Source organism: Heterocephalus glaber, unplaced genomic scaffold (genome assembly GCF_053883595.1).
Source record: "Heterocephalus glaber isolate CG9 unplaced genomic scaffold, H.glaber_assembly_v1.0 deba00001600, whole genome shotgun sequence".
NCBI classification, from domain to species: domain Eukaryota; kingdom Metazoa; phylum Chordata; class Mammalia; order Rodentia; family Bathyergidae; genus Heterocephalus; species Heterocephalus glaber.
This window is the reverse complement of record NW_028258372.1, coordinates 14,767,185-14,793,709: the sequence shown is the minus strand read 5'-3', so window position 1 is coordinate 14,793,709 and position 26,525 is coordinate 14,767,185. Positions and strand designations below refer to the sequence as shown.

At 39.5% G+C, this 26,525-nt stretch overlaps 1 protein-coding gene across 5 annotated transcripts in view; it reads left to right on the top strand.

Annotated features, from left to right (window-relative positions):
- Astn1 (astrotactin 1) overlaps nt 1-26,525 on the top strand; it is a 372,600-nt gene that overhangs the window by 211,131 nt on the left and 134,944 nt on the right. For all 5 annotated transcript variants that reach the window (XM_087194137.1, XM_087194136.1, XM_004853389.3 and 2 more), the window contains 4 exons: nt 1,189-1,383; nt 2,762-2,889; nt 8,375-8,479; nt 9,924-10,112. In XM_087194137.1, the coding sequence (XP_087050263.1) occupies nt 1,189-1,383; nt 2,762-2,889; nt 8,375-8,479; nt 9,924-10,112 (617 nt within the window). The remainder of the gene's footprint in view (nt 1-1,188; nt 1,384-2,761; nt 2,890-8,374; nt 8,480-9,923; nt 10,113-26,525) is intronic.

The window sequence follows — 26,525 nt, the reverse complement described above, 5'->3', positions numbered from 1 at the left end:
GTATATATACGTAAGCTATAACCATATATAAGAGACTGCCTCAGTTCTTCATGTTAAGTGTGTTAATTTTAACAACCCAGTGAAACAGTCACTTTCTCCCCCTTTTACAGTTTTGGAAACTGAAGTTCAGGGAGGTTAATCACCTGTCCCAAGATCACCCAGGAAAGGAGAGAGTCATTGCTATTCCAATATTTTTTCTCAGTACTTGAAACTATGATCATTTGTTCCCCTATGTAGAACAAAAGCCTTTATCTTATTATGACAATTATGGTGTAGAGGAATAAATGATGTGCTTTAATAGCATGAGCATCTTTAAATTCTAAGTGCTATATTTCTAAAGAGAGAAGCAAATTAAATCAATATTCTTTTTCAAGGACAATGTTATCAAGTAGTTCCTACTTGAGCAAACAAATGTATGTTCTTCCTAATATAACTACAAATAAGTTCTCATAAATGACTTGTGAGTCATTGGCCCACGTTTACCAAATTAGCATCGCCTTTCCATTAGAGTAAATGTACGTGTCCATGGGGAGGACATGAGGAGGCCGCTTCCGGTTAATGGCGTGCATGGTGCTGACACCATGTGCCCCAGCAGGTATTTAGTTCAGGACGGCTACTCTGAATGAAGGGGGAGTTGGTATGGGTTGATCTTGTGTTTGGATACATTCAAACAATGCAGCTGGGAGATCATAAATCTTCCCAATTTCTTAGTTGACTTGTCACAGGACCACATTAGAAAGTTATTAATATCTTCAGCACAGTGTCATTCCCTTTCCTGCCTGATTACGTTTTCAACAAATGTAAGACCTAGCCACATAAATGGTTCTCCAGAAAGACTCTCATACATCTTGAGTTTAAATGTGTCGACTCATTTACAAACATACCCAGTGATTCTTACTCTGACCTATGTAAGAAATCCTCTAATAAGAGGAGAGAGACTACTAAAGTTTTGAAAGACTTATTTTCAAGGGAAAGGTAAGAAATTTGGTATGATCATGTGATAGATGGAGTCTCAGTCTACAGGCTTAAGAACCTAATTTATAAAGAGATCAAAATCAAATCAAAGTATTCCTACTCTCGGCCATCCAGCACTCTCTCAAAGGCAGTTCTTCCCAGTTTTCGGAGCTGACTTGCCTGCACAGCTCATTGATGGAGTAATTTCTTATCTTGAGTTCTCCACCACATTAGGTGCATTGAGGATTACAAGCTTGGTGTGGATGGACGTTCCTGCCAACTCGTCACAGAGACCTGCCCCGAGGGAGGCGATTGTGGGGAGAGCAGGGAGCTTCCCATGAACCAGACTCTCTTTGGGGAGATGTTCTTCGGTTACAACAACCAGTCCAAGGAAGTGGCCCCTGGACAGGTGCTGAGAGGAACATACAGGTGAGCCTCATGTGCATAGAACAGATTATTCGGGACATTGGCAGATCTTCTCTGAAGAGCTTTACACTCAGTGTGAAGTGTTATGTCTTAGAGGAGCGTAAATGAAGTGTGCATAAAGGACAGGTTACTTTCTCACCTACAGTCTTCTCTGAGTCTACGCTCTTCCATCCAGAACCCAAGCGCCATGCTTCCTCTGGGTGAGCAGTAAAGTATTAATGAGATTCTGGTCTTGCTCAGAGACAAGATTTTGCACAGAAAGCCTAAGTTCCATTTCCCTTGGAATGGGGGAGTTGGTGTTTGAGCCAGTCTAGGATGGCAATCCTCAGGTTGGGATCCAAGGGCCTCTCAGGTCCCAAATCCTGGCAGAGAATCCTCAAGCTTCTGCCTGTTTCTGCCTATGGAAAGGCTGGATTTTTTTCCCACATTGCAACATAAATGGTACTTTGCAATGAACTGGACTCAGCTGTGAGAGTACAGTTGCTTTTTATTAAATCATAACTTTCAAAATTTGTAAAAAATATAAAATAATGCTACTCTTATTTTTCATCACATATGCTTATACTGAATGAATTTATTGTTACTTTTGAATGATTTTTTAAAATTTCCATTTTAATGTGGTATTGATAGATATAACTCAGGCCTTATTATAGACATCATAGAACTGCTTGGGCCTTCAATTATTAAGAGCATGAAGAAGTACAACAGGTTTCATGCCATTTATTTAGCCCATTTCTAGTAGATTCTGCATTTGACCCCTGTCCATATTCTACCTTGGGCTACTTGAATACATCTTCCTCAGAACCCATGGAGAAAGGCTTTCTAGAAGATGATGCTAATGCTTATGCCGATGATATCAGTGCTGTGATATGGATATAACAGCAGTTGATAGCAATCTGGGCCTAAATTCTCAAGAACAAACTGATAATAAATTCCCAAGAGAGTTCTTGCAGTCACATCCTCTGTCTGTTACACACAGGAAGCTTTACAAATATTTCCCCTTGTAGTGTGGGAACCAGTTTGCCAAAGACAGGAAGTATGTGTTGTAGCTAATCTTGTGGTGACGAGAGTCTACACTGTAGTTCAAATGAGACTGTGTCCAGCACTCATTGAAAGGTGGCCAGGGATGGGAGGGATAGAAGGACATCCTCACCCCTTTCAGTGGACTTATCAACTGTTTTGCTTCTCTTCTCCCCCAGCCCTCTCCCTGCCTCCCTTACTCATGTGTCTTATTCTTGACATGTATGTTAAATGGGGCTGAGGGCGAGGGGAGCTATGTGGTCCAGAGTGAATTTTCCCATTACATGTTGAAATACAGATTGCCCACCAAGGAGTGGGGAGTACATGGACACTCAGGAACAGAGGTTTCTCCTGTCTCTAGGCAAAACAACTTTGCCCGTGGCTTAGACCAGCAGCTGCCAGATGGTCTTGTGGTGGCCACGGTCCCCCTGGAGAATCAGTGCCTGGAAGAAATCTCGGAGCCCACCCCAGACCCCGACTTCCTCACTGGTGAGTGTGCCTTCCCTTGCCCACAGGAACAGGCAACTCTGTATGGTTTCATAAAATCAAAACTCTTGACCTTGCTTTCTTTGTTTGCTGAACCAGTGATTTCTTTGATACATGATAAATGTTCAGTTATAAAACTGAACATTATCAGGTTTACTTGTCAGTAGAATTGTCGATATTGTCGTATAATTCCCTGCAGAATGGTGGTAATAATGTGTTTCCTTGCTAGTTTCACAGAGCTGCTTCAAAAACAAAGAGATAATAGATGTGTAAGAGTGCAGAGTTTTTGTTGGGGTTAGAGGAGGTAACCAGGTCATAGTGGCAGACAGACTGAGACGGTCCCCTCAGTATCCATGATGGCTTGCTTGGGAAGAATTAACAGAGCCATGTGAGGGAAGAGAAGACAGTAAAGTTTTTTTGAGGTTCCATGTCACTAATAAACTACTTGGCCTCTGTTTAATGATCCACCAGGACATCTCTCTCACATTTTATAACTCCAGTTGCCAAGCTAAAGGAGCACCCACAGAAACTCTAGATGCTATCTGAAGCTTTCCAGGAGGAGTGAGTGGATAGATGTGAGAAACATCAGAAGAACACGTTCGAATTTCTATCTTTGGGAATAAAGATAAGATCCAAAGCTGGTCCTCATCCAAAACAGAAACTTCTTTCTCCCCTGTGCCCTGATATCTCTCCTGATGTGACTTATTGGAGAAAGCAACAAAACAAAAAGAAAAAGTAGAAGGATAACCAGATGAGAACTTTTATTTTTAATGGACTTAGGCAGTGAAGTATAAAATTCCTACAGGTGCAGAGGAAACTTCCTGACTAGGCTGCTTTTCTACCCAGCCTTTGTATTTAACCTATTTTGAAGAAGTGCTACCAGTTGGGTGAAGAGTACTGTATATATTTCCTTTGATGTAAGCAAGGAGTAAAGCTTATTTTTACAGCCCAGAATGACTAGAGAGATTCACTGAAGGGATGGTTGACAAAATTTCTTCCACATTATCCCCCTAATTTGGGCACCATTTTGACTGTAACTTTCTGAGAGATAGAGTGAATCTTGTATCATGTCACAGTCTGTATTATTATAGGTTACAATTCTTCTAACCCTACAAGCTTAGAGAATTTGAGAGTTAAAGTGATCTTCAGAATCTTCTATATCAGCATTTCCAAGCATGGTTTATGTTTTGTTTTTCATAATAAACCAGAGTTCCATTCTAAATGAGTTCTCTTCAAATCAGCAATTTGTATCGCCTTAGCTTTAGGAAGAAATCTGAGAAGCCTGTAGGAAAGAAATCCCTTTCACTTTATTTAGCCCTGCAATTCTCAAACCTATTTAACAAGAGAATCCTTTTGAAACATAGCATCTATTTCCATCTGGCAGAATTATTAGTTAAAGAACACACTGGAAAATACTGATTTAAAGTGTGTCTTCCCTTGCTTCAGCCACATAATAGTTGAGAACTCTGAGCTTCTCAGGCCTCTTTGTTGTTGCAGGTTGTATGAAAATAAACAAAAGCCAACAAAATGAGGACAGGGAAAGGCTATTTATTGTGAGCTGGCTATAGCAAGGGACACAGTCGTCATCACTTATGATTTGGCAAGGAATCAAAGGCAGGCGGAGGGGTGGGAAAGCTTCATTTGGAAATCAGAGGTTTCAGGTGTGGTTGGGACGCTGTTGGCAGGAGGAAGCTGGAGTGGGTATCCTATGCCATTGACCAGGAATACATATTTGGCTTTCTCTGCTTGGACCTAGAAAGTGAGAACAAAAATTAGAGAAACTGTCAGTTATTAATAAAGGCCTAGTTATTTGGATTCAGTTGTTACAATGGCTACTGTTTGGCTTCAGCTCTGTTTTCTAGGAGTAGTGGTCTGACTTCCTGGAATGCTGACTGGGGTACTCTGGGTAGTATCCTGAGCTGGTGGCTATGGATCGGCTCGTAGGTCAGAGTTGTGCTTTTATATATGTCTTGCTTTGTCCATTTGTATATTCAGTCTTCCATTTGATAAAATCAAGGCAGTCCAGTGATTGACTAAGGAGGTAGACGAGGCTGCTGGCCACACTCTCAGGTCTGTTTGGTGCTATAGGCACCAAAGAGGATTGAAGATTAGAGCCCCTGAGCTCTTTGAAACTTCTCAAGTCCATTCAAAGGAAGCCCATTCTTGCCTTTCGAGCTCCAGGGTTAGATATACCTCAGGCGTTACACATCAAACAACACAAGAAAAGTAGTTCTCTTTTCTTCTTTATTTCCTTTCCCTCCCTCCCTCTCTCCTTTTTTTTCTTCTCTCCCTCCTTTCCTTGAAGATTGCAGAGATCTGTGCAGTAATTCTTTTCTCAAACATAGATAGAAAAAGAAATAATGCTCTTTCTCAAGAAAACATAGTCTGTGATATTTTGTTTGAAAAAAATAGAGAACTATTTGGCAGGAATGTGTCTCAAAATGATAATAAAAAATAAAATAAAATGAAAACTGAACCTGACTGTAAGTCAAGGGCATACGGAGAATCATATGACTCAGCTAGAAAATGTATACTCTAAACTATCCCTTTTTGAACTAATGGAAATATTATCTGCAAGTAGGCACAGAAAAAACATTTCCCAAGCATTAACAGTTACATAACCGTTGCCCTGACTATAGTGTAATCTAAGTGCATCCAGCAGAATTGTTGTTTAGCAGCTAAGTAATGGAGTTCAGTTGTTCGGCTCACCCTAAGTAGATATGAGGCACTGTCATTCTTACCCCCATGCCTGTTCTTTTATTTTTTCTTCTCTCTGCTCTGGACTGAAGCCTAGGAAGTTATAACAAAAACATCAGTTAAGAGATGTGAAGTTTGCACAGTTACGCATGATAAGAGCGTGCTGAGGAGGAGAAGCAGGAGGAGGTGGATGACCACATCGAGGCCATGCATGTGCAGAATGCTTTATTTTTTTCTCAGATCATGTTTATGTCTTTAATTTTATTCTGTTCTCCCTACCTGTAAAGTAAGTAGAATGAATACCATCCCTCCCTTTCAGATATGAAAATTGAAACAAATGAGTTGCCTAGCCCAAAGTCATATAGCTGGTGGGAATCACGGCTTTGAAAAGGAGACAAGGCATCATCTCAGAGAAGTGGTTCACTTTATAGATGAAAACAATTGGGAATCAAAAACGAATCCACCTTGAGACCATCATGTTAGATGAAATAAATCAGACACACAAGCTTAAATACTACACGGTTTCCTCTTCTATGAGAAACCCAAATTATAAAGAGCAAAATAAAAGACAGATAATGGGAAGCGGGGAGAAGGATCTTTCACAAGTGCGAAGGAGATCAAAAGACAGAGGGAGGGAGGCCGGGGATTTAGCTCAGTGGTTCCGCCGCCTGCACAAGTGCAAGGACCAGAGTTCGATCCCTGGTACCAAAAAAAAAAAAAAAAGAAAGAAAGGAAAGAGAGAGAGAGAGAAAGAAAGAAAGAAAGAATGAATTGAGGGAGTGGGGAAAAGAGGGGAGGGAAAGGTGATGCAAAAAGGAATTAAGATGTGTTATGTAAGTGTACCAACTCCACACAAGGAAAGTAAACATTATGTACAGCAGACATGTACTTATATATATATAAAAAATAAAACTATATTCCCTAGCCACATAGCCAGTGAGAAGATACTTGGGCTGTGAGAACAAAAGGTTATGTGTATCAGAGTGACTCTAACCTGAAACTGCCTTCTGGGGCAACACAGCTGGTCTGGGACTCTGGCCTCTTGTTTCTGCCCTATTTCTTTTTCCAATGAAACAATTCAGTTAAAAGGAACTTTCAAAGTTGAAAATATTTATTTATTAGACTCACTATATTGAAATAACAAAGCTGCTGATGTGCTAACATGATTTGAGAGCAGTTCTGCATATCATACACGTTTGACATGCTAATGACATGCACCTTTAAGGTATATGACTGAAGTTTTGAGCTTGCTAAGTTAGAATTTCATACATATGCTTTTGAAGTTAATGTACAGGTTAAAAGCCAAGGTGTGTGGTGGTATGACTGTCACCACAAACTTAATGCTTTGAAAGAGAAATATTTGAAGGAAAAGAAAGTATCGAAAACCTTCTCTTAGTTTTTGGTACCTTGTCTTTGATTACCTAAGATAAAATTTAAGCAGTTGACTCATTAAGCACCTTTCTTGACCTTTTTTCTTTTTCTTTACCAATAATTATTCCCATATGATTCACACAGAAATGGAAATTTGGTAATTACTCACCTAATTTGATCAGAGTTGACAAGTGCCTAATTAATCCTGCCTACTCCACATTCAATTTAGGTATTAAATTAGTTGATTTCGCTTAAAGGAAGCTTGGGTCAAAATGGCAGAATAATTCACCATGTATGTATAATTTTATATATAGCTATAGTTGCCATTGTATTTGTACACATACACACTATATGTTGTATGTTATATCTATAAACCTACTACATATAGCCATTGTATTTGTGTATATATATACATTAACAAATATATATATACACACACACACACCCAAATAAATTACACATACAGCAAATATTAGGCCTAGAAATGAAGCTAAAATTGTTTTCCTAAATTTAGCAAGACAATTTTTAAATTTCCTATGGCCTAATTGTTTTGTTTCTACAGCATTTTCTATTTTAGTAGTGGCTAGAATTCAAACAGGGTGACACTTTTTCTCCAGAACTCTCGAGGAAGAGCCGCCCATTAATAACATCTGTAAAAAGACTCCTGGGCGTGTTTATTGGGAGTCGCCTGGACAACTACTTTAGATTCTCAGAGCCCCAGTTTTCCCGTCAGGAAAAGGGACACCACAAGTCCCTGTCTCGTTGCCTGGAAGAGATGACACTTGATATTTGGCCAACCCTGCCTTCTGAAATAATTCAGTCACCTTGACACTGTCCCTTCTGGTAAAGAAGAAATAAGCTTTATCAGCTTCAGAGTAATTAAAACTTAACTACCAAACACAAATCAGTTAAATGAGACAGAAAAATCAATGTTATCAGATACGTGAGCTGAGTCAATTCTGCAGCTATTCAAGAGAGTAAAAATCTGTGTTACAGTAAGCCTGGAGCTTAATATAAATTTATTATGAGGACATTATAGTAGCATGAGTAAGAACTGGCCCTGGGCTCAGACACATCTGGAACCTCATCCTGGGCTACCTCGTTTTTTAGGGACCTTATATATAAACACCCTCTCTGAGCCACAGAATCCTCATTTATAAAATGTAAATAATAACAATGCTCTCACAAGGAGCAGAAAGTTCAATATATGCAAAGCACTTAGCAAAATGCCAGGCACAGAGTAAATGTTCAGTTAATGATAGCTATTGTTACTATGATTCTAGAAATTTTCTTCATTAAAGAACACTTCATCATTTTCGCACAATTATAATCCTTAGCCTGATTGAGTTTGGTTATGTTTTTTGACTTGGGCATCATGAATCAATCTTGAGCGCTGACCCTGTATCTCCTCTCTCCCCAGGGATGGTGAACTTCAGTGAAGTGTCTGGTTACCCCGTACTGCAGCACTGGAAGGTGCAGTCTGTGATGTACCACATCAAACTCAGCCAGGCAGCTGTCTCTCAGGGTGAGCACTGAGGCATGAACCCCCCACCCCTGCTGAGGACTTGGAAGTCCTCCCAGGGGAAAGGCCTTTGGTCCCAGTGTTGAAGACATGGGATTCAGGACCTTACTCAGATTCACTCTTAAGGAAAATGGCACTGAAGAATAGGATCCTTTTCTATGTACAGATTAAATGGCAAGTATTAACTTGAACAGTAGAAGAGACAGAATGGGCAAGGCTGGAACCAATAACATCTGTAAAAGGCTCCAGGAGGTGTTTATTGAGAGATGCCTGGACAACTAATTTAGCTTTATTCTGGGGTCACTCAGTGGAGGGGAGAATATTTCAAAAGCAGACTTTTCACAATTTGACAGAATAAAGCATTCCAAATGCAAAGAATATAACTTAGAGATTCCATATAATGGCATAAGGGAAAGATAGCAAGAAAGATAGTTGAAGGAAAAATTAAAAAAATAAGAGACAGCTTAAGTTTCTTAAACAGCAAGTAAGTGCAATAAATAGATAGGTTGAGATATAGAGTCATAGAAAATTACATCTCTAACTATATAGTAATATATCTGTATGGAAAACAGTAATAGTTACATAGTGATGTGTACACATATACACACAAAGAGAGAAATAAATATACGCATATTATTCCTAGCAAGTTAAGGAGTATTGAGTTCAAAACTTACTACGCAGAGTCTTGGGTCAGCAACCGGGAGGTGGAATCTTAGGGCCAACAGGAGAAAGATAAATGGAAGATGATAACCAGAGGGTTATGACCAGAAGTGAGACATATACACACACAGGGTGAATAGAGATATAATAGAGAATATATAGAGAATAATCCTTTTACTTTTGATTTTTTGAAATAAGATATAACCAATATATTAATGACTTGTCTTAACTTTTTTTCCCATTATCTTTCCATTGCCCATTTCTGTGTCTAAAAGCAGCATTTTGTAAACATTTTTGGCCATTACTCATTGTTAGAATACATTTTTATGTCATGACCTTGGGCATACACACACTCCCACATCCATACAACACATGTTTCATGAAACAGTATTTCAGTATTTCATCTTATGATGTGAAATATTCTCTGCTAGTATTTGTTTTCTATTTTAGACTATGCTATTCTCTTTCTTTGAAAACATGCTATTATTTGAACTGACTAAATTGATTTAATTTCATGACCTGTGGTTAGGGGTGGGGAAACATATTTACCTTAGGGGTGTGAGAGTGGAGATTTGGCAATGTTCTGCTTAATTTGCACAAAGTTAATACACAACCAATTGGCTTGAAAAGATTGGATTTGGTTAGATGGAAATATTCATCCAATTTCCTTAGCCTGATGTCCATCATCTCCATGAGTCATACACACACTTATGCCTGAATTGACTGGGAATCCATATACTCAAATTGTGCGTCTTCACTTTTACTCTTGGGTGACTTTCCTCCATAGCTTTCAGCAATGCTCTTCATTCCCTGGATGGGGCTACATCCCGTGCAGATTTTGTGGCCTTATTGGATCAGTTTGGCAATCATTACATCCAGGAAGCTATCTATGGCTTTGAAGAGTCCTGTTCTATCTGGTACCCAAACAAGCAAGTCCAGCGGCGACTCTGGATGGAATATGAAGATATCAGTAAAGGTGAGTAGCACGATCAGCCCCAAATTCTACACTCCATGCAGGAACAGCTGATCATGTACAATCCATATGATCGAGCTTAAGAAGTCCATATGGAAAGGTCTGGCTCACATTTTCCTTTAGTGCTGTGTGTCCATCTTTAAAATATCCAAGGTTTGGTTGCCAAAACCAAATCTCAAAATGAGGGAGTCGGAGGAATTTTAGATGCAAGATGGTGTCAAAACTATATGGCCAGTGTGTTAATTACCATGCAGAGAATGCACTCAAGGTTTTTACAGCTGCTATTCATTCAATTATTGCAGCAAAGCCAAAGTGTTAGACTGTTTTTTATGGATATGAGGGAAGGAAGAGAATGTTTTAGTCTCCTCTACAACTTCTTTCCTCCGCAACCCCAGCACATTGCACTGCAACCCCGCGTGGTAAACCCCACCTCATTTCACCCTGTCCTATCTCAGCTTTCTTGCAGATCTGCATTATAAGGAAGTTTCTTTTGGCCCATGTTTACATATCTCTGCATGACAGACTCACAAATAAATCCTTGTCCATCATATTAATAACAAATTAATTTTCAGTCCAAGTAAATATTAAGAAATTGAAATTTAAAATCGTCTGCATGCACTTTCTGGTACAGTAAGACTACTGGCCACTATATTTGTAGTCTCATCAACCATGGTTGCTTCACAGTTGTCATTCATGGAACTTCCCCTGAGGTTATATGCGTGGTATTCTGACAAGGCCAAATTACATAATGTGTGAGTTGCTAAGGGGCAAGAGATGAATTAGTACAATGAAATTTCAAGAAATGAATCATTTTGAGACTCAATATCAAAGGTTGATCTGAGACAAGAGACACTCTGCTGTCAGTTGTGCTTCTAAGAGGCACAGATGCCCCAGTGGCTAAGATGCTTTTGGTTCTGTGAGCCCCATGCAGTTTCCTGTTTTGCCTTGCTCAAGAGGTACCAAAGCATGATAGCCTCTCTCCTGGTTGATCCCTTTCTCCCAGGAGCAAAAGTTATGCTTCTAGGCTACAATTGCAGCAAGCATTTCCACCCAAGCCTGACTTTTCTAAATTCAAAGACATACTCACAGGCTTTTGGCATCCCTTAAAACTTTATAATCTTAACATTGTTCTGATTTCAGTTTGCCAAGAGAGCAATGTAATGTAAGTAAATGTCGATAAAACCAGTTTCCAATGGTGAAGCTTTCTGACATTCCATGCCAGAGCCTGTGGACTGAACTAAAACTCTGAATCTTCCACTATTTTTATTTGCCAGTGGTTCAGGGATTTCCAGGGCCTGGGACTTCTGGAGAAAGAAAGCCTTGCATTACTCAGAGTTCCTGGTTCTACACCTCAGTCTCTCGCAAACATTGCTATATCCCTAGGGTCAAGAAAAGTGGGGCATAGTGTCAAGGCCACGGACAAATTTTCTACCTGGGCTAAGTGTCAATGGTCTTGACATTAAACTTCATTTCCCTTGATCTCAAGCCTCTCTTGTCACTTGGGAGCTAGTTCTGCCACAATCCCACCACTGACTTGACTTCTTGGAGGGACATGATTCATATAACCCTTTGCTTGATATTGATCTTAAAAAGATACTGAAACATTGTAGTATGGTTATATCTGACTGATGAAAACCAAGAGATGGATGTCCATTGACCATATTTACCACTTCCTAGTTCTGACCCTTAGCTCCAAGTAATGAGGTTTGTCTCTCTTGTTATTTGGCTCAAAACAAAACGTTCTTTTAAATATTTTTCTTCTAGATACTAATTTTCTTTTTATTCTAAACCCTGGGTGAGGCATGCTACTGATTAAGAATGATAAGCTCTTAAGAAAAAGAAGGAAGTTCTGCTGTCCTGCACTCTGAGAGTTCTGGTTCAAAAGGGGACTTTGTACCCTTGGGTGATAAGTGTCCTGAGAGGGCTGTATCTGCCATGATGTGCAAGGGACACTTCTTCCAGAAGGAGTTCTTCAATTATATTTTCTTTCCAGCTATCACTTTACAATCCTTTTCACAAAAAAGATATTTATTTTTTACTATTCTTTACTTCTGTACCTATGACCAGTTACCTAAAATTGCTTAGAGATTGAGTAGGAAAAGAGATTTGTCATGGTGAAATGAAATGAAAAAGGCACAAGACTTAGAGGTTGGAAACCTAAAATAGGTCAAATGATTTTACTGTATTCAATTACCTAGACTTCATGTTATGCCCTCTGTCATCCCTCAGCTCTAATAGCTTACGGAGCCTTATTAATACCCTTTTAGATGAGAAACATTCTCAGGGCAGGCATTTGGGATAAATAGTACTTTCATCTGTCTTAGGCAGTTTTCTGTTGTGAAAAAACCTGAGATAACTGACTTTAAAAAAGGAAAGGTTTATTTTGGCTAATGGTTCTGAACATTTTAGTCCATGGTTGGTTGGCCCCAATGCTTTTGGGCCCCTGGCAAGGCAGGATATCTCTTCAGGTATCATATGGTAGAGAAAAGCTGCTCACTTCATGGTGGCTGGGAAGCAAAGAGAAAGACAAGACAGGGCTGGAGTCCAAGTATTGTCATGTCTTATATGGCTTGAAGACCCTTGGAGGGAGAAAGGTGGGAGATGAAGAAAAGACAGACAAAGAGATAAAAAGCAGAGGCCAGGTGGAGCCTTCTGCAAGGGCACATCCCAATGACTGGAAACCCTCCCGCTTGGCTTTACCTCATAAGGGTTCCACCACCTCCCCATGGCACCATGGGATGAGAACCAAGCCTTTAACTCATTAGCTTTTGGGGAATACTTTTCCAAACCACAGCATTTTCTTTCTACAATATCTCAAAATCCTCAAGGGTAAAGTCCATTTAAAGTCAACTTTAAATCCCCATAGCCTAACACAGAGACAGGCACATGGTAGGCACTCAGCAGTTATTTGTTGCTGTTGCACCTGTTGACAGTGATGGTGGTGTTAATGGTGGTAAAAGTCTTCTGAAGTGGTGACTTCTGTTTTGGTTTCGTTGTAGACATGTAGCATGCTTTAGTTATGCCTGACTGACAAAAACTCAGAGATGAATGTATTTGACCAGATCTCCAGAAGTCAGCCTTCCATTCCACAAGCGCTTATTTGTCATAACTGTGGTTCGGAGTTTAGTATCTCCAGTCCCTAGATAATCCCAATGGAAGACAGTGGAATATATATTTTTTCAGCCACTGAATTATTTCTTCCCCAAGATGCAATTGTGTCTTCTATAAAGTATTTCATCTTCTGAAAGATCATAGTCTCATAAACATGTAACCTTTTTAAACCACTATTTCCTGGTCCTACATTATCACAGAATTTCTTTTCATGTGATTTTTATTAGTGCATATTGGTAATACAGATTAATAGATTTCATTTTGGCATGCACATAATATACTTTGATCATTTTCACCTCCCATTACCTTCCTTGTCTTGCCTTTCCCCCTAGTTTTACATTTTTGGTGGGTTCCATTCATATAACGTATTTTGATCTATCCATCCCCAACCATTGAATTTCTTTAAAAAAATTTTATTTTTATTTGTACATGTTTGCAGCACATAATGATTACATTCATCCTGAGAAGTTGGTACATGTACAGAGCACCTCTTAATTCTTTTTACTTCCCTTTTCTCTTTCATCTATTCCCACCTCCATTTCTTGATCCCTTTCCTGTTTGCAAAATATCTGTCTTTCTGTTTCCTATTCCTTGTTTTTTTATTTTTCTCTTTAATTCATTTATACTTGGGATTTCTCTTCTGAAAGAAACCATGTGGTATTTAAACTTGTCCATCTGAAAACGTTATGGTCTCAAGTGCAACCATTTTTCTACAAATGACTCAGAAGAGTAGTTTATACATCTTTACTTCCTGAACTCCACTTCACTCTTCCAATTATTGCTTTCAACTACTTCTTTTCCAGAAACAGCACTAGAGAAGGAAATCAAGGGCCTCATCAGAGGGTCACTGTATCTATTCTATGATCATTCTACCTTTCTTAACAGAATAATTAGTCCCTCTTGACCAGTCATCCCTCTTAAAAATTTCCTCTTCCTCTGATGTCTTTAATGCTATATTGTTCAGAATCTCTTCATAAGTATTTGGCCTTTATTTTTCATTCTTTTCTTTGGTCTTTGTTTCTCTAAAGAAGTGATTTACATTTATAAAAAGTGATTCAGAGCTTTCATTATTAATGTTTCTTCCTTCTTTACTGTTGTTGGGTACTTCCTTTCTATACCTACTTCAACCTGCACAACCAATGCTTTCCTTTCCTTCAGGACTCAAAGCGTCTTTGCCCTTGAGTGTTTAGGATTTTTACTTAGATATTCTATAGGCACCTTGATGATCAACATTTCCTTTCTCTCCCTTGTATCCACTAGTAGATTAGTAAACTCCATTGATGGGTCAAAATGTAAAAGGAAAAGTATTTCTTGATGCTCTTCTCCATCCTTCACATACAACCATATCAAAGTCTTGCCTTTTTAAATACCTAAATGATTCCTCAAGACATGTCCCCTCCTCTCCATTTCTTCAAGACTGTGAGTTTATAATATCAAGTGATTCAGATTGGGGAGAAAGGGAAAGGAGCAATAAAGGGGTTGGTCAATGAAATAGCGTCACAGTCAGGTAGGAGGAATAAATTCTGGTGTACTATGCTAGAGTAGAGTGAATATAATGAACAATAATGCATATCTTATCCCAAAATATCTAGAAGCAACAGTTTTAAACATATTTACCATGAAGAAATGATACAATTTAAGGTGATGGATATGCTAATTACCCTGATTTTATTATTATGCAATGTATACATGAATCAAAACACCACATTGTACTTCATAAATATGTACAGTTATTATATGCCAATTAAAAAAACAATTAAAATAGCTTCTTCATATATCTCCTCTGCTTCTGTTTCCTGTTACTCTATTCCATTCTACAATTCACCATCTGCTACCTTTTTAAAATGCAATTTAATGGCGTCACCCCTCAGCTTGAAGTCCTCACTAACTCCTTACTGCTTTCCCAGCATGAGCAGCAGTACATTGCTTCCTGTATCAGCTTCTTGTGGGTGCTGTAACAAATTACCACAAAATTCCCGGATCATAACAGAACAAATGTGTTCTTCTCAATTCTGGAGGCTGGAAGTCCCAGTTCATTTTCACTGGGCGAATGTCATCGGGGTTTATTCCTTCTGGAGACTCTGGACGAGAGCTCTCTAGGACACAGATTCTGCTGATTTGTAAGAGGAGATAAGGTTCTTCACATGTCTGAGATTTGGCGTGTGTGATTCTCACTGTTGCCAACCTTGTCCTCCATCTCACCTCTTTGCTATTCAGAAAGAACTAGCTTGATTGTTAGCCCTCCTACGAAGCTGTCCTTGATGCTACAGACAAGAGTTCTTTGCTGCCTGTTTGGGGCTCTTACAGATCTTTATAAGTATCTTTTTCAGCACTCTTTGCATCTCCTTGTATTGTCATTTCCCTGTGGGACTGTCTTGCATAATAGTCTTGATAGTACTTACCGTGCTTTTTTTAATTTCAAAAGTTTATATAAATATTCAAGATCCATGAAATATTATAAAATAGAAAACAAATCTTCTTCCTGCTCCTATTTCTCAGTAATCCAGTTTCACTCCACAGAAGCAACCAGACAGTGATTGTCTATCAGCTTATTGTTTATCCACTTGGAGATATTCTATTTCTAGGCATTTGGAAATGAACAAGCAAGTTGTAGAAGATTAGGGTCTGGTCTTTAAAAATTATATATACAAGTATTTATGCATACACATACATATGTAGTATACATGTGTGTAAATATACACATGTACACATATTTAACCTTTCTCTGTGTCTGCACACACATATATAATGTACATATAGAGAAACATGTATATATAATCTCAAAATAACTTCATTTGTATATAAGACCAAATTATCTGTTGGTTCCCAGGTTACAGGAAGCTATGAAGGACTTTTAATATTTTCTACCCAAAATTTTCATACTCCTTTTTCCACAACAAATGTGAGCCACTTTTATAATAAAGCTCTTTTAAAAGTTTAAAAAATATTTCCTGAAAAGTTTATGTTATCTTGAACAAAGATTTATAAAGTTAATCGCAAAAAGCAAAGCACACCATTATATTTACAGAAAGCTGAGCTTTGGACAGAAGTCTGAGAGATGCACAAAGTGGTATGACCACATCTTATTGATCTTTGAGTCTTCATCCCTGACACAGTGCTTAGCATGTAATTAGCATCCACAGTTTGTTGAGGAAATGAGTCCTTTATATTTCCTTACTTCAGAAGAAACGCGTAAAGAGTTACAGATCTGTAGATCTCAGAGAAGAGATCAAGAAAAACTGAGCCTTCCTCAAATTAGACTTCTAGGGGTTTAGTTTTTAATCCTCTATTGGATGCACTAAGCAAGGTGCATCATCTTTCTCTTTCTTTTATTTATTTTTTTATACTCCATTCAAGAGTGGATTTCCTTAGATCTTTGTTCTCTTTCTTTTCCAGTATCACTTCAATTATTGCTTTAGATCTGACCTGGCCAATAGTTTTTCTTGCCATTGCTTTTGCTGCATATCAGCAAGGACATCTGAGTTGCTGGACTATAATAAGCAAGGCTTTCCTTTCTGCTTACAACTCCGAGTGTGCAGTCCACATTTTATCTATTTGGTTTCCTTTGTTTTACAATGAAAGCTTCCTCTGCCTCCAAGTTACAAGTGAGGGTTTTTCCTGAAAGGTGACTTCCAGGTGCAGACATCATCCAGATTAGAGTCAAAAGAAGGGAGCAAACCACCTACATGCTGTTGTATTTCCACCACACAGGACTCATGTATGTTTCCCATGTTCCAACACTTTGTTTTTCATGTGAATATAGCTTAGGACAGACTCAATTGGTCCCTCTCCCAGGAGACTGAACAAACTAACTGCTTAGCAGAGACAAAAACACCAGCTGAATCAGCAATCAGCCTCTGATCCCAGTCTGTGAATGCTGGTCAGCTGAGACCTGGTTGTGTGGATTTGAGGCTGGTACAGTTCTTAGGCTTTGCTTGCAAAATTGTATCACATGGCTTAAAAATCTGATCAAATTAAGGACACAAGCTTAAAGAAATCCAATGAAGAGTAATGATTTAAATTTGTGTAATATCTTATGTTCTACAACTCTTGGGTTGTAAACCAGTTCCAAAGAATCTTTCTACACACATTTATGATAACAAAGTTAATATAGCAAAGCAATTGTGGCATATAGCTATTTTTTCTAAATATAATTTATTCATTCAGCAAACGTTTGTTGAATGTCTGCTACATGCAAAGCCCTGTAGTGAAGAGAGAAGGGATTTAGAGAATTCAGCTGTCTGTGGCATTCATAGGTCCAAAGGTCTGAGAACAGAACCACCAGAGATAAGCCTGGCTGTGTGATAGACAGTCTCTATAACAGACTTTATTCTTCCTGAAACATACGTGTGAGGATTCAATTTGAGTCTCAGGTCCCTAGACTCTGATGCAGTGAGTCTAGAGTAAACTGGATCGGTAAGATGAAAGAGGAAGTTACTAAGAATAATGTTACCAAATAGCTACCATTTTTTGAGCTCTTAACTTTAGATACCTTGGTAAGCACGTTACATCCCTTTTCTTATTTAATCCTCTAACATCCATTAAGTCTTACCCTGCCCATTTTACAGATAAGAAAATAAAGTCTCAGAAAGCTCCAGCAATTTGCATATGGCCAAAATACTGGTAAGTAGCAGAGTCAAGATGTTAACGAAATACTTTTACCTATTGACATATACCAGGGCTAGTTTCTTGCTGTGTTGTTGACAAGCACACAAGAGTTCAAGATGGGATTAATAAATAACTGAAGCCAGGACACTGGTCTAAGGTGAACCCACCAGAAGCCAGACGTCAACCCTGATTAGACTTCATGGTCGATCCCCTACCATTTGCTTTGGATTTTCTCAAATTTGTTTACAGTTGTGGGCTTTTTTGGCCATGATCCATGATGAAAACATGGTTGTTGGATAGTGTTTGTTCTGCTATCCAGTAGTGCTTCTCAAAATTTAATGTTCATGTGCATCACATAAGATTTCATTAAAATGGAGATTCTTAGTTAAGTCTAGGAAGGGCCTGAGATTCCACATTTCTAGCAAACTCCAAGCTGATACCCTGAGCTGTTAGTTCTAGGAACACGTTCTATACACTTTTTCTCAAAGGTGGACAGGTGAAGATTGTCTCATGCTTCCTTTTCATACTGTCTAGTGTGTGCATCCCACACAGGAGCCGTGATGTGATAGCCTTCAGGATCGTGTTTTACTTAGTGTCATCTCCACAAAGAGTGTCACAGACTGGAGGACTATCCTGACTGGTTTTCACTTTGGACTAAGATTTTGCTCTGATTGAGCCATTGATTGTTAGGTTTGCATGCAGAAATTAGGTTGTATGCAACATTGAACTATTGTAGGCTCCTTGGTATGGAAGGGAATTGGAAATATGCCAACAATCAGAATTAGCAGGTTTTTGAAGAGCTTTGTACTCTAGGGAATGCTGTCCTCATCTTACTATCTCAAATAAACTCTATCTAGGTTGATTGAAACAGTATTCAAAAAGTGATGCCATTTTTTCCCTCTAGAAACCAAAATTGTTACAGTTTCACATTTAATCTTAAAAATATTCTGGTTGATTGAAAAATTCTAGTAGTGATGTCAAAATCCATTCCATGTAATCATGAACCTGACAATAGTTACATATCATTTATATCATACAGCTTAGTGGTTAATTATATTATATTCTGTATGAGTCTCAGCCATTCTAAATATGTAAGATTTGCTTTTACAACTTGACTTTTGCTTCCTAGGAATGGGTTTATTCAGGCATTATTCAACATTTTCCAGATCTAAATATTGGTTCAAGCACTGGCATGTGATGATGAATGATACAGAATTTTTTTCTTCTCTTACGTAGTTCATATCCTAGTGAAAAGTGGCAGAATATGAAGATAACTAATAAACAGAAACAGTAATTTCAGATAGTGTTAGATGCTATGAGGAAACTAAAACCAGTTGGTGTGCTAGCGGTTTACTGGAGGGTTGGGACAGATTAAATTTTTAGGCAATGAGACTTCAGTGATGATGATGGGGGACAGTTTTTGAACCAATATCTGGAATATAAGGAGCTGGCCATGCAGATATCTTGGGCCAGAACAACTCAGGCAGCAAACACAAAGTCCTTACAAGTTTGTTCCTGGATTCCTGTAATTCCTAGAATAATGTAGTGCATAAAGGAGGTAATTGCTAAATATCAGATTGATAGCCAACATGATTGAGGAGAAGAGAGAAGCTTGGGTTCTCTGATGGGAGAAAAAGAGAAGGAGCTGTCCTTAGGGCTGAACTTGCTCTGTTTGTTGGATTCAACAAGATAAAATGGAGCAATTTTTTTAGCCCATCTTCTTTTATCCATCATGTAGCCCATTGTGCCACTGGGTTGGCCATAGTGTTACACACAGTCAAGAGCAAGAAGCATGTGGTTAGAGGCTTAATAGTACAAGGCATATATTCACCAGGCTTTTTATCTTGATTAAGTTCTGTGCTGCTGCATTCCATAACTAATTATCTCTGCAAAATTATGTTGGGGGAAAATCACATGATGAAAGGTATTGCAAGGGGAGGTTCTGCATCAGATGTGAGGATCTGAATCTGACATCACTGGGCTTTTCACACCTTGGGAGTGAGTGCCTTGTATCTCTAGCGGCGTTATGCCCATCCAAGTCTAAGGCAGCATGTTGGGAGGAAGAGCACTGAATTGGGAACCAGGGGAATTGGCTTCTTTGTCTCAGCTGAGCCATTAGCCAGCCAGCTGACCTTGAGTAAATTACCTAACCCTCTTCAATATAATTTTCTCATCTGTATAATAATGAACTTGAATTAAATTATACTTAGAGTTTCTTCTACTTCTAATGTTCTGTGACTCTATAAACTCAGCAAATGATTTCTATTTCTGATAACAGAATGCAACATTTAATAATGCCTGACTCAAGGCTAAATAGGTTAATTCAACTGATATTGCAATGGAAGGAATTTAATGTAGTTGCTGGTAGCAAGGGTTTAGTGTCTGACAGAATTACATCAAATTTGTATTGGATGTAGCTTTTAAGAACTTTACATAATGGCTGTGAGCCTCAGTTTCTATATCTGTAAAATGGGGCTGTTGATACTTATATTACAAGGCAGTTATGGGTTGAATTCAGGTATTATTTGTAAAGCACAATGTCTAGATTTTGTGTTTGGTGCATTGAATGTCATATTATTGCTATTACTTCATTGTTTTAGCATGATATTCATGTAAGTTGCCATTCACCTTCATATTTTTGAACAAAATAGCCACTGATAAAAATTTGAAAGGGATATCAGTAAAACTTGCCCGCTTTTCACAGAAGAAAACCAGATGTATTTTTCAGAAGTCACAAATCTCCTAGGAACCAAGATATTGGGACAGGAGTGTCCAACTTCCATTCCAAATGAGAGGGCTTGGAGGGGGCATGAAGAATGAGCTCTTTGTGTAGAACACCCCTGGGGAGGCTTTTGGATGCACAGCCTGGGGGTTACTAGCTTCTCAGTGCAAAGGACCTGCCAGGCACAACCTCCAGATGGAAGGACTCGGGCGGGTGCCCATGCACACCGGCCTTCTCCTTTGCTGGGATCAAAGTCTGCCCCACTGGTTGTACAGGCTGCATCCAGATCCTGGTTGCTCTTTTGTCCCAGAGATGGGACTCCAGTCCTACTAACATCCCAGTTCAGACGTGTAGATATCGGGGACTGAGAACTCGGGGACTTATAAATAACTTTTGTCGATTTTCTTAGATTTGTATATCTTCCCGAATTCAGTGAAAAATATTGCTTTAGAGGAAAACTTCTGCATGCTTAATAAACAGGTCAACAATTGATGAAAAGTGGGGCCGTGTCTAGAAAGCTCTGAATTTTTTCCCTGCTCCTACCCCATCTCTTCCAGTACATCATGAGTAGCCTCTATCTAGCAAGCAGTCTGTGAGTGTTTTTTGAATGAATAAATGAGTGAGTGCTGTGGTTTTTCTCTTCTTGGCTTTCCAAGGAAATGGCAGCATGTTGTTTAAGAAAGCATCTCCCCGGGGAGGGGATGTAGCTCAGTGGTGCCATGCAGGCCTGGCAAGTATAAGGTGCTGAGTTCGATCCCTGGTATGAAAGAAAGAAAGAAGGAAAGAAAGAAAGAAGGAAGGAAAGTAAGCAAGCAAGCAAGCAAGCATCTCCTAAACACGCAGCTCTCCTCCCCCTGGCATCTCCTTCATTGCCCCACAGGCAGCCTTGCTCCAGCTGCGAGCCCTCCTCTCAGAGTGTCAGGTGGGGTGTGTGTGTGTGTGTGTGTTGGAGTGGAGAGGAGTAGGTAGAGGTAGATAATGTTATGTCCAGAAATTTGGCATTAAAAAAGCAGACTAGATATGAAAAAACAAGGTGGGACTAGAAGTTATTATTAGGAACTGAGTAGAACGATTTTCATACCTCTCATTTGGATTGTTATTCTGAGTTTCTGGCTATCGGTTAATGTTGTAGGATTCAACAATAGTCTTTGTTTATTACCTTCCTTGTAACTGCTTTTCTTTCATAAAATGAATAGGAAGTTTTCCTTTGTGGGGGTCCAGGGCTATGCCTGAGGTATAGTATGCAATTTGGGTTTAAACAAAAATACAAGACATAAAAATACTTGACCTGAACCAATCAATAATTACCCCATTCACCTAAGTTCTCATGTTACTTTATCACTAGCCATTTCTAGTCTGTTTCTAGCTTATATTCTTCGGCTGTCAGAGACAGGGTTTCCTTGAATCTCATAGAAGTTGAGTCAGTTCAGAGAAGACATAAATTAAAGGGAAAAATTAAGAATATATAAGAAAGAAACTAATACTAAGAAATCAAGTATCAAACAGATAGGTAATTACTTATTAAAGAAGAGTAATGACCTTATTTTCAAAACTAGCCCCAATAGCCAGCTACTCTACAAGATGCAGATGTTTAATGCTGTACAGTCAAAGGGCTTGATTCATCTTTTCAGGTTATGTTCCTGATGATAGGTAGATGGTTTTCCAATCATATCACCTTCCCTTTCATAAAAACACCCAGATGAACTTACTTTACTTTATTTCTTTGTTGATATATTGCTGCCTGTGGAATCAGTGATGTGTAGAACTCAGCAGCACAATGAGGGAAGGCTATGAATTCCTTTGTATTCATTCAAAAATATGTATTGTGTGCTTACTGTAGATCAGACAGTGTGAAGTAGACATTGTTCATATGATAGTTAGTAGAAGAAGGCTCTTAATTCTTCATGGAATTCTACACATACAGGGAAAAGCTTAATAATGGCACATAAGTATGTAGGGGACAAATACTGTGGGTCCCTCAAAGGGAACATCAGGAAGACATCAGGAAATGTCAGGAAACCTGTAGTGAGGTCCAGAACATTCTCTCTTTGAAGGTTTGTCCCATTTATTGGAAAGTTTCTCAGGGAGGGGTTTTCCTGTCAGGCACCAAAGTGCCTATGCTGAAGGTGGCTGGCCTGTACAGGAATCTGTGGAACAGTTTAGGGGGAAGCAAGAAAACATACGGGCTGGAGTTTGTATGAAAGACACCTTACATCCTAAACCATCTGGAGGGAAAGGATCTGCTGGACTGAATGGAGCCATCCCTGGGACACGTGGATGCCCAGACCACTTCCTTGAAGCTTTGTGAAGGGTTCTTAGTAGACTTCTCAGGGTCTGGAGTCTGCCCAGTGAGACTGGACAGGGGAGAGTGAGGGACAAAACACCTCATCAGCTGGGGCTCCAGAGAGTGGTCGCCGTCTCCTGTTGACACATGATGTAATCAAAAAGAAGCAGACACTTCTGATAAGTCATAACCACACCACGCCCACACATGTTTAAGTTTGGAAAGAGAGAATATTCCTTCCACTTAGTCAGAATTTAATACCATAATACCACAAGAGCCCTCTCGGTTTTGAGCAATTGCAAAACCAAGCAGGTTAAAAAAGACCTTTAAAATACTTTTCTTTTGCTGATATATATATATAAAAAGGCAAGATAGAAAAAAAAAAGAAATGTAGAAAGAATCATTTCTCTGGCTCAATTTCTCAATAAATCTGCCACTTAAAGTATGTGCTTTGTAGGTGAAATGTGAGTGCCAGTGGCAGGGGAAACAGCATAATAGGGTAAACCAACAGCTTGTGCTCCCTTGACATTTTCTCTTTCCTTGGGGTTTTTCTTTAAGCAGGTTTACTCCACAGAGAGGGCTTATAAAGTCACTCTCTGTATGTGCCCCTCCACTGCCTCTCCTGACTGCCATGGTCCCTCTTGTCAGTTTATTATAAGCCAAGCCCATGACTGTGGTAATTGGTTCTGTAGATATTGATGTCTTTGGGGCATTTCCACTCCATGTATTTTTATTTTGTTTGTTTTGCATCTTCCCTTAGAGAGCCAGGACTCTGTCCTACTGCTTCGCAGCTCCCCATAGGTGTCGCCATAGATTCTGCTCCCACTGGGTTCACATTGGATATTGACAGCAGTAATGTAGGTGAGGATAATCAGAAAATGTCTACTCTGAATATTTGCACAAGGCTGGGTAGAGAGAAGAAGTGTGATTCTTTCAAACCTTCCATAATATGTTTCCTCAAGGGTGGTAAATATGGTGGGATCTGTATAAATTGCATATCCTTCATTCCTTGGCTGGCAGAAGTCATTAATGATTTGTAGATGAACAAAAAAGCAAAATGAAACCTGAGAGAGCCTCTCTTATAATTCAATCATCTTTTCTCCTTAAATTTTATTTATTAGTCATTCAGCAAATAGTTCCTGAGTGCCCAGCTTGTTCGAGCATGGGGCATGTGCAGGCATGATCTCTGCTCTGGCTGGATGCACATGGAGTAGAGATGAATAAGGGGCAAACAAAAGATTATGGACTTTTAATGGGCCATGAGCATAATGAGTAGGGTACTGTGAGAGAGGGAAACAGAGGCAGCAGCCCACACAGAGAAAGTGGTCAGGAAGGCCCAGCTGAGCAGCATAAATGCCAAGCTGTGGAGGAGGAGCCAGAGGAAAGGTGCTACAGGAGGAAAAAGTTCTGAGGCAGGAAGGCCGGAAACAGTGTGAATCAAGACACTGGCCTGGCTAGAGGCTGGAAATGCTGGCCACACAGAGCCACTGAGCTAAGGGATCAGCTAAGAGCCCAACAGGGTAACATGCCAGTCACATGTTATGTCCTGGGATCCCTCTGTACTGGGTAGAAAATGGCTTCAGGGAAGCCCAGAGTTGACAAAGGACATCAGTGAGAACCTTAAATCTGGGCAATGGGCATGGTGAGCAGAATACAGATCCAAGTTTGTGTACAGGATAGAGAGACTTGGTGATAGTGTGGGTCTGGGGAAGGAAGGGGCAAGGGAAGAGGAATCTATGGTAATTCCTGTGTGCTGGCCTGAACGACTGATTATACAAAAGTGCCATTTACTAATTTGATGGGAGAAACAGGTTGGGAAAGGGTGAAGAATAAAGAACTTCACATTGACCTTTCAATTTTGAGCTGTTAGGGAGACTTCCAAGCTGAGATGTCAAACAGACCACTGGAGATGCAGTGGAAGTTTGGAACTTAGGGCTGGAGACTCCAGAATTCACCTCATATCAAAAGCCCAGGATGGTGGGGAGGAAAACACAGAAGTAGGCCCAGTAATCTCAAGTAGAAGCATGGCTTAGTTACTTTTCTCATGAAGGAGACAAAATACCCCACACTCAAAGTTAAAGGAGGAAAGGTTTATTTCAGCTCACAATCTATAGAGGTTTCAGTCCATAATCAGCTGGATCCAAGGCATAGCAGCATGGTAGAGGGGCATTGCAGAAGAGGAACAGTCCATGGTAGGGTAGACAGAAGGCAGCAAGCAGCAAAGCAGCAGCAGTAAGCCTGCCTTCCTTCTCTTCCTTTATATTCCACCCAGGCTATAAGTCTTTTTACTGGTGCCACTCTCACCCAGGGTCAGGCTTCCATTATCCACACTCTTAATCCCAGTATCATACCCTTAATCCACATTTACACAGCCTAATCCAGTCACCTTCAAAATTACCCCCTATGACCACATGAGGCTTTGAGGGGACATCTAGATACCTGTACAAGTCACAAAAAAACCCCTTAATTCCTGCCCAGGTTATTATTCTAATGCATCCTTTGAACCCTGGCCAGATCCAGTCATCTGGTTTAGCACAGGGTCAAGGGTCAGCCATCACTCTTCTTGAGCTCTGGTTTTCAGACACAGGTCATTGGATCCACTGTAGTAAAACTCTCTGGTTTTTCCACTGAAAGCTATCAAAGTGAAGATGAATCAGCTATGGGAAAGACTGAGAACTGGTGAGGGAAGATTCAGGTTTGTAAAACATCCTAATGCTTCCCTGTAGTAGCTAGCAGTCATGTTTGATTTTTGCCATTCAGAACATATGTTTCCCTGTTATCTTTTAATTGGATTTTATTCTAAATTTCACACTAAACCATTGTTGATGCTAGCAACCTGAGCATTAGCCTGGTACATGCCAATTCTAAGGACATGTGAGACACAGGACCTTATCCCATCCCCACCCCTCCTCCCCACACCACACCAGCCTGCATTAAGAAGCAGGAGATTGCTCATTGTGCCCTTCCCTGCCTGTGTTGTCATTTTTATAGATGTCAGATTCGGGAAAACAAAGGGAGAGGTGTAAACTAAAATCCGAATGAATGATACCACCAGAAGCTATGTAAGGACAGGTTAACACCAGTAGATTTGAAGCTGGTATCAGCAGCCGCATGGTGCATGAGTGAAGTCCTGGATCTTAGGAAAGGACTTCAGAAATTTTTGAAGACAACTCAAAGAAATCCAGTTATCAGATATTTTAGACTCAGTTAGGAAAGTCTGATTTTTGAAGATCTTGTACATCTGTGAGGTAGAAAGAAATATTATATGAAGAGGGGAGGATTTGGCAGTTAGATATTAAATAGACGCATGACTTTAAACACAAATTAAAACTACTGATCCTTAGTATCAGCTGCAAAACACGTTAATGAGAATAGTGTAAGAACTCGGAATTGTGAGGCTGATGAAACAACTGGCCCAGAGTACGTGCTCAGGAATGTATCTCTTACAGTATTTCCCAAAGAGGCTGGTTAGCACACTAATCCAACAAGGTGTTCTGCAAGCAATGGGTTTATTTCCAATTAATCTTTGACTAGCATTGCATGCCATATTTTCTCCTTGGAAATTTGTAGTAAATATTAGGATTTTAAAGGCTTTTCAGAGATTTATAAGAGACCTACTTACTTTAACTCAGGTTGTCCCATTGTATCAGAGAATGAAAATCTTTGAGTTTGTCTATTTGTTACTTTGAGT